The sequence below is a fragment of the Herpailurus yagouaroundi genome, unplaced genomic scaffold, assembly GCF_014898765.1.
Source record: "Herpailurus yagouaroundi ecotype Mexico unplaced genomic scaffold, PumYag 569, whole genome shotgun sequence".
Lineage (NCBI taxonomy): Eukaryota > Metazoa > Chordata > Mammalia > Carnivora > Felidae > Herpailurus > Herpailurus yagouaroundi.
This window is the reverse complement of record NW_024412786.1, coordinates 966,920-975,526: the sequence shown is the minus strand read 5'-3', so window position 1 is coordinate 975,526 and position 8,607 is coordinate 966,920. Positions and strand designations below refer to the sequence as shown.

General features: G+C 62.5%; 1 protein-coding gene across 1 annotated transcript in view; it reads left to right on the top strand.

The window, feature by feature from the left end:
• The window catches only part of ZFTA (zinc finger translocation associated), a 20,433-nt gene extending 12,176 nt beyond the window's left edge, over positions 1 to 8,257 (top strand). Inside the window, exons 5-9 of the mRNA XM_040465788.1 lie at positions 7 to 38; positions 2,248 to 2,745; positions 3,302 to 3,688; positions 3,943 to 4,524; positions 4,763 to 8,257. Of these exons, the coding sequence (XP_040321722.1) occupies positions 7 to 38; positions 2,248 to 2,745; positions 3,302 to 3,688; positions 3,943 to 4,524; positions 4,763 to 5,226 (1,963 nt within the window). The 3' untranslated portion in view covers positions 5,227 to 8,257. The remainder of the gene's footprint in view (positions 1 to 6; positions 39 to 2,247; positions 2,746 to 3,301; positions 3,689 to 3,942; positions 4,525 to 4,762) is intronic.
• Positions 8,258 to 8,607: the final 350 nt, after the last annotated feature.

The window sequence follows — 8,607 nt, the reverse complement described above, 5'->3', positions numbered from 1 at the left end:
ATCGAGCGGCGGCGCGGAACCCGAGGAGGACGACGGCGGTAAGAGCTGGGGCCGGCGGCTCGGGCGGGGGCCCCGGCATGGGGGAGGGGAGGGCTGCGGCTCCGGGCTCCGGGCCCCTCTCCGCCGCCGAACAAAGGGGGGGACGCGGGCAGGGCGGCCGGGGGCGCCACCTGGCGGGCGCGGATCGAGGCTGCAGGGCCAGCGGGGGAGCCCCCCGCCCAGCTCCCGGGGTCCGCCCGCGGGGCTCGGGAGGATTCCCTCCCCCTTAAAGGGCCCCGCGGCCCCCGCCTCAGAGACCAGGCCGAAGGGTCCCCAAAGGGCCTGGCCAGGCGCCATGGGGCGCGCGCTGTTGGCTCTTGGACTTGCGCCCCCGCCCCTTTCTCTTTCAGACTCCCAGGTGGTCTCCCTTATCCGGCTGTCTCTTAAAAGTCTGCCCAGACTATGGGTCGCTTTCGGGGGGCTTTCCCCTAGAGGAGCTGAGCTGGGAACTCCGCTGCTTTAAGTCGCGCTGCTCCTCCCCTCCTGTGGCCTTGCTTGCAGACAGAAATCCTTTTTCTTTTTCCCCATGTTCTTTCTAGGAAAGAGCTTGGCTTGCGCCTCGGGGTGGGGGTGGGGGGGACCCACCACTACCTTACCCACCGCGGGCAGTTTCTAAAGGGATGGGCTCGCTCACAAAGGCAGATACCCCTCCCGTCCGCGCGTTTATCGCCTCCCTTCTTTTCAGAAAATTTTGCCACAATTTGTCAGCTATAGTAGGACCAGCCCGTCCTCCCCGTTCTCTCCCAGAGGACACTGTTTCTTCATTCCCCTGCTGAAGGGGTCAGCGCCTTAAGACCCGTGACGGTTCTGTCCAGGCTGGGGAGACTCTGCCCTAATCTTCGAGCTCCCCTCCCAGAAACTCCCCATCCCCTTTTGTTTTTAAAGAATCTCAGCTCCTCCCCTTTTTTGGGCTCTTAAAGGGCCAATCCACCTTAGACTAGCATAGATCCAGCGCTGGAAGGATGCTTAGAGACCAGCTAGCCATCCAGTGCCTTTTCAGACAAAGAGGCTTAGGCCCAGAGAGCCACACGACCTATCAGAGATCACAGAGCAAGTTACGGGTGAAACCATACTGGAACCGAGGTCTCTGACTTTGAAGCCAGTGCTTTTCTTTCTCTGGATCTACTGAAATCAAAACAAGCAAACACCACAATGGTGACAGGAGTCCTATCTGGTCCTGTCTTTTGTTTCTCTGACCCTGAGATTCTCCAGAGGGAGCATGACCACAACTTGTCCATTCAGCTTATGTGGCCAGGAAACCCTTTTCTAAATAAAATAGGGTCCAAACTGCAAGGAAGGTGGGGGACCGCTTCGGGTGTCTGCCTGTTTGGCCAAAGGCAACACCACCGGGGTGGTGTGCTGTGCTTGGGCCTCTCCAGTGCCTGCCCCTTGATTGCTGGGCAGTGGCCGGCTCTCTGCCAGAGCAAAAAATAAATCCCCAGAAAGACTTAATGGGCTCCAGTGGGTGGTGGCCACTCCCTTCCGCAGAATCTTCAGTAGCCACTTTGGTGGCCCTCCTGCGGGTCCCCTTGCAGGGTGGTCGGCTCTCCCAGACTCTAGGGAAGTCAGGGTCCTAGAAACTCCTTTCCCTGGAAGGTGTTGACAGCTTTGTCTTGGGGATCCCTCCCGTGGGTGCCTGTATTTGGGGAACCGACGGTGCTTAGGACCCCCCAAAATGGGACTCTCAGAAGGCTGCATTGGAGGCATCATTGGAAAAAGGGGGAAGATCTTTGGGTGGGGCCCTCCTGGCTGGGGCCTCAGACGGGTGGGTCCCGTGTGCAGCCCTGGATGCAGACAGATGCCCCCTTTGTTCTTCTCGCCCCACTGCCCGCTCTGCTCTGGCCGGAACCGCCCCGGCGTGCTGGTCTCCTGGCTTCGCTCTTACAGCCCTCCTCCAAACAGGGTGCCACAGAGAGCCAGCTGCCTGCTTGGCCTTCACCTCGTTTAAAAACAAACAGAGTCAGAGCTCGCCCCTCGCATCCCTTCGTTCTTGGCCCTCTCTTAAAGGGTCCTCACTCTTCATAGAGGGGCCGATGCTTTGACTCCCGCCTCTCCCACACCCCTCTTGTTGCTGTTGCCATTCTTTTCCTGCCCCTGAACGACCCTTCCCCGCCTCCCTTTCTCTGCAAAATCCCAGCCTGGGATCTTTCCCTGGAAATCGGACATTGAAAAACTGTCTCCCTTTCCCCCTCCCCCCCCCCCCTTCAGGGCAAGATCTTCAGCTGGAAGGGGGTGCCTTGGGGTCCTGGGGGAGTGCCCCCCTGCCCTCCTCCAGGGCCAGGGGACCGGCATCTTCAGGCAGGAAATACTCAGACCACTGTGAGGCCCGGGCCTCGAGGCCCGGAAAGAGCCGCATCCCCGGCCGCGACCACCGGCGCTACTACCACGACCACTGGCGGCTGGAGTACCTGATGGACTTCAACCCCGCCCGGCACGGCATGGTGTGCATGGTGTGCGGCAGCTCCCTGGCCACCCTCAAGCTCAGCACCATCAAGCGGCACATCCGCCAAAAGCACCCCTACTCCCTGCATTGGAGCCCCCGGGAGAAGGAAGTCATCAGCAACAGCTGGGATGCCCACCTGGGGCTGGGGGCCTGTGGAGAGTCTGAGGGCCTGGGGGCCCAGGGGGCTGAGGAGGAGGAGGAAGAGGAAGAGGAAGAGGAGGAGGAGGGGGCCAGCCTGCAAGCTTGCCCGCCCAAGGGCCCAGGTAACGCAGGACTTGGAGAGGCAGGGGCCGCCGGGGTGGCAGGTGGGGCCGGGGCCCCGGGGCCCGGGTGGGGCCGCCTCCCCAGCCAACGAACGGATTTTCCTGAGCCAGTCACTGCTCTTTTTTGGGTGGGGTCTGCTTACCGCCCTTACCCTACAATACTGGGGGAGGGACAGTGAGGTGAGGGGGTCTCCCGCATCCCCCCGAGAGAGATTCGGCGTTCTGCGGATGTAGAAGGTTCAAGGAGACTGGAGGTGGGGGGATGGGCGGGGGGGGGGGGAAGGCTGGGAGGAGAGGGTGCTGGAAAGGTCCGGCCTGCCAGTGAAGTCCGGGGAAGGGGCTAGAATCTGGGTCTCCGGGAGGAGCAGGTGGGGCTTCGGGTGTGGGTGCAGGCAGGTTCGGAGGTGAAGGAGTCAAGGCATGGGGGGAGAGGGCGAGAAGCCCGAAGGTTAGGCAGAGTCCGAGCGCGGGAGAGGCTTGTGGAGGACCTGGCTGCCGCGGGGAGCTCCCTGGATCGCCAGCATCTCAGTTCCTAACCTCGCTCCGACCCTTTCAGGCAAAGCCCCAGCTGGTGAGGGCGGCCGATGCCAGCGGCGAGGGGGCCCAGTGGCACCCCGGGCTCGGCGTCGGCGCCTGTCAGCCTCCCGGAGGGCCGGGGGCAGCGGGGGGCTGGGGGCCCGGCGGCTGGAGCGGAGGCTGAAGGAGTCCCTGCAGAACTGGTTCCGGGCAGAGTGTCTCATGGACTATGACCCTCGGGGGAACCGGCTGGTGTGCATGGCCTGTGGCCGGGCACTGCCCAGCCTGCACCTGGACGACATCCGTGCCCACGTGCTGGAGGTGCACCCCAGCTCCCTGGGGCTCAGCGGCCCCCAGCGCAGCGCCCTGCTGCAAGCCTGGGGAGGCCAGCCCGAGACACTGTCTGAGCTCACTCGGTCCCCACCAGGTGCGAGGCCCATCCCTGGGCCGAGACCCCCCTCCCCCATATTAGGGCTGCAAAGCGGGGCCTGTGGCCAAAACCGGGAGGGACTCCTCTCCACACCCACGCTCACCCACCCGCAGACAGGCACACACACACCCACACCCACACCCACACCTGCTGGGGCCTCTAGACAGGGGCTGGGGTGAGGACCCCTCTGCGTGGGTAAGGGCAACCCTGCCACCAGGCTGAGCCCCTCTCCCTCACCCCTTCCCCAACAGACGACGACCTCGTCCCCCAGGACCTGACCAGAAAGAACCGGGACCCCGCCCCCACTGCCGGAGCCCTATCCTCTCAGGATCTCAGTCCCCCAGACGTAAAAAAGGAAGAGGCTGGCGGGGTCCCTGAGAGGCCCGGGCCGGCAGAGGAGGAGGAGGAGGAGGAGGAGGAGGAGGAGGAGGAGGAGGAGGAGGAGGGCGAGAGGGTGGGGGTCCCGGGCCGGTCGCCGCGGGGCCGTGACCACCGCCGCCGCTACCAGGAGCGCTGGCGGCTGGAGTACCTCATGGAGTTGGACGGCGGCCGGCGCGGCCTGGTGTGCATGGTGTGCGGGGGCGCGCTGGCCTCGCTCAAGATGAGCACCATCAAGCGGCACATCCGCCAGCGCCACCCGGGCTCCACACGCCTCAGCGGGCCTGTTAAGGCCCTTATCGCCCAGGAGTGGAGCGAGCAGGCCGCTCACCTGCTGGCCCTGGGGCTGCCCTGCCCCGAGTCCCCCAGGGACCCTGCCGCCCCCGGCACAGCCGCAGCCTCCGAGGAGGGGGGAGGGGAAGAGGAGGAGGAGGAGCCGGAGGAGGAGTGGTGGGGTGAGCTGGCGCAGGGCCAGAGCAGGTGGCGCGGGAGAGTGGGGGCAGGGACCCGGGCCAGGCTGGGAGCGAAGGCTGGGAGTGCTGGGGTGGAAGGGGGTGGGGAGAGCGGAAGGCTGAAGGGGAGGCCGGGGAGGATGGGCCCGGAGGGCCGAGGCGGGCGGTCGTGGAGCCGAGACCCTGGACGCGGTCGGCTTGCCCTCCGCCGGCTCCAGTGCGGTCCTTTGTCCTTTCCCAGGCGACGTCCCGCTCTCCCCAGGGGAGCCGTCGGAACGGCCCGCGGAGGAAGAGGACGACGACGAGGACGGCCAGGAGCCCGGGGGACTCGCCTTCCCGCCGCTGCCCCCTCCGCCGCCGCCGCCGCCGCCGCCGCCCCCGCCCCGCAGCCGAGAGCAGCGGCGGAACTACCAGCCGCGCTGGCGGGGCGAGTACCTGATGGACTACGACGGCAGCCGGCGCGGCCTGGTGTGCATGGTGTGCGGGGGCGCGCTGGCCACCCTCAAGGTCAGCACCATCAAGCGGCACATCCTGCAGGTGCACCCCTTCTCCATGGACTTCACGCCCGAGGAGCGCCAGACCATCCTGGAGGCCTACGAGGAGGCGGCGCTGCGCTGCTACGGCCACGAGGGCTTCGGGCCGCCGGCTCCGGCGCCGCGCGACGGCGGCGCGGACCTCAAAGCGGGCGCCATTTGTCGCGCGTAGCGGGCTCGCGGGGCGGCTCGGCCCTGTGCTCGGCCGGCCCTCGGGCCGGGACACCCAGCTTCCCGCGGCCCTGACCGCCGCAGCTGCCCCCCCGCTGGCCGGGCCGGGCGGAGATAGGAATTGGGTGGGGTCGCCGGCTTCCGCTCGGTGCCCAGGAGCACCCCCCGGGCCGGTCGGTGCGCTGCGGGAAGCGCGCGCTCGCTTCGGATCCGGAGCCCTGGCCCCCCCCCCCCCCCCGCGCTGGGCCCCAAGTTTCCCGAAAGGCCACCTTGGCCCTCCGAGCGTGTGCACGTTGGGTTTCCAACCCCAGCCCCGCGCCGGGCCGGGGTGGGGGTGCCGACAGTCAGTATTAGGGCCCCAAGGGATGGGGGGAGGGCAGGAAAGCCGCGCCGGCGCCGTCCCTGGGCGGGGGCCCAGTTCCCCGCGGAGTTGCACGCGGGCAGGCACGGCCCCCGGGGTCGCGGGCGGCTGCCGCCGGGGCCTCATTGGTATTCGCGGCCGCTCGGAGGCCGGGACTGCGGACGAGGGCTTCCAGCGGGGGGCGGGGCGGCGGGGCTCGGGAGCCCCACCCCCCGGGCGGCGAGGACACCAGGGACCGCGGGCGGGCGTCCCGGAGGCGGGGGCGGAGCTGGGCTGGGGCTCCGGCAGCTGCGCCAGCCTCCCAGGCGGGCTCTGGGGACGGTGCGCCCCGCGGCCCCTCCCGCCTCTTCCGCTCCTGCCACGCCCTCCCGGGCCCCGATCTTGTAAAGGGATTAGCACTTTTCTCCTTTGCTCGTCTCCTGCTCTGAAGGCCTCCGTTTCCCCCTAAACTCAGTCAGGCGCTCCTGCTCTATCGTCCCCGACAGTCCGAGCCCGGGGCACTGGAGGTCCCGGCAGTTGGCGTTCTATTCCCGTCCCTCCCTGTCCCCCTTTGTACACGGTGGACGTGCCACCCATTCTCAGCACCCAAGGGCCCGGGGCCGGGCCTCGGCCTTCCTTTCTCTAACCCGTGGCAGCGCCAGGCCCGGTGGGGCCGGGAAGGGGCCCCGCGATCTCCCAGGCAGGTCCGAGTGGGATGTGTAGATTCATTCTCCTGTGGAGAACAGGTGGCCCCGAGATCAGGCCCTTTTTGCTCTTTGTATTTTATTTTGAAACTGTATTTAATGCTTTTATATGAAAGGGGGAGGGGCGGGGAGCGAGCTGTCCCATTCACCCTTATGTGCAAATGTCTTATTTATTATACGTGTATCAGAGATAAGCTGTGAGGTGGTGGAGGAAGGACCTACAGGAAGGAGTGAGGACAGAGGTGGGGCTGGGGGACCCCAAACATCCCACACTAATGCGTGACCCTCCTTCGGGGCCTGTCCTCAAGCCTCCGGGCCCCAGTGTCTGCTCTTCACATAGCCAGGCCGGTTCCTTTGGTCTTAAAGCCTGAGAGTGGGGAGGTGAGTGGGCGGACTTGAGGGTTGGGTCTGGAGGTGGAGGGGCCCTGGCACTTGGGGCCAGGGTCGGCCTCTGTGGGTGGGTGGGAAAGCCCAGTGCAAAGAGGAAGCCCTTCCTCATCCCAGCACCCCCAGGCCAGAGCCCAAGGTTCAAGTGCCTCAGGCCCAGTCCCCTGGACTCTTCCTGATTGGGAATTGGATTTTATACCATGGATTTTATAGCATTTTTATATAATTCAAGATTGTCAAAGCTGGAAAGACCTTGGAGATCAACCAGTACCTGCCCCCTTAACCCCTTTCCCAGATAAGGTAGTGAAGTACAGAAACTGAAATGCTCACACAGCCAGGTAGGAACAGTATAGAACTAGAATGGAAATCCCGACTCCCAATTCAGTGTTGTTTGCACTACACCACACTGCCTCCCAGTCTCTGTAAATTCGTACAATTTCTTTTCCCACTAGGCCTGCCAAAGGATGGCACATGCTGGGTGCTGCAGGCCGTTTCAGTGCAGTCGTGACCTGGGGATGGCAAAGAACTGCACGCCTCCTGGGAATGAGCAGTCTCCAGGCCACCACAGGCCTCAGCTCCGGGGTTTGGGCGGCAGTCTTCATCAGAACCCCACAAGTGGGGCTAACACCTGTCCCACGGCCTCTCCAGTAGGGCAAGGGCTCTGGTATTCTCTGGGTTTTGTTGCAGATGCCACCAGCGATTCAGGAAATCCTGCATGAGCTGTCGGTTGACTGAAAACTGAATTCCCAGTGTGTTTGAAACTCCCAGGGTTTTTGAGACAGTATTAAAAGCTTGAGAACAGGGATTGCAGATGGCACCAGGCTGGGCACTGCCATTCTTTTATTTTCCTTCGTGCATGTTGTTTTCAGATCCAGAACGAGTATTTTACCACTTTTACTACTCTGCCTGTTCAGAAACAGTAGGCAAAGTGGGGTGACCTATTCTGGTCACCCAAGCCCGCTGCCCAAGTTCAGGTCAGCCAGGACAGAGAGCTGGCTAGGAATGGCTTTTCCCCTTGATAGGCAGGGAGAGAGGCCTTAGGAAGACAGGAGTCAAAGTCTTCATTGAGAGGCAGCCCCAGGCACTCCAGGGGTTCTCAAAGTGTGGCCACGGGGCCGGTAGCTTCAGCATCACTTTAGGAACCTACTAGAAATGCAAATCCTTGGGCCCCACCCTGATGAATCAGAAATGGGCAGCACCCAGCAGTCCTTTCTGATAAGCCCTCCAATGATCATGAAGCTGAAGATCTAAGCCCCAGTGACCGGAGTGCCACTGTAGTGATTCCTGCTTTGACGGCGGCCATGGCCTCTTGGGTTAGGGGTCAGGGGGGTTTAGGTGGTCCTCCTCTCTAGGTGCCTCCTCCTTGCCTTGGGAAGTCTGACATGAACAGGTGAAGTTTCTTCATGAAGTTTTTGTTAATGGTATGCTTGCTATTATGGCCAATATGTAAATGTTACTCTGAATCCATATTTATATACCATGTTAGTGACATTACTCGAACATTTGTATGTGTATTTGTGAAGTTGTTTGCATCAGTTATTTTTTAAAAATTTCAGCCTAAGTTTTCTAAGAGGTATGTTGAATAAATTTTTAAAATCCAGCTTAAGGGTCATGGCAGCCTTAGTTTTGGGGGAAGAAAAAATCTGAAGTGATAACAGTTCTTTCAGCAAAGACCTAATGTATGTAGTTCCCGCTTTCCATGGTGACTCAAGCACACTGTGGCTCTGATTTATAGGCTGCTTCATGTTGCAGACGGGAAACCCTCCTAGGTTGGTGTGAGGCTGAACTGGGACAACAGACCCTCTGGCCCCTTCCACTCCTCATCTTCCTAAAGTCACCTCTCAGAGGGTCTCCGTGATCTTTCAGAAACCAAATGCACAGCTTTGCTCTACTATGGAAATTCTGCAACCTTGGGAACTATGACCAGTATCAACTAGTAGGTGCTTTTTAA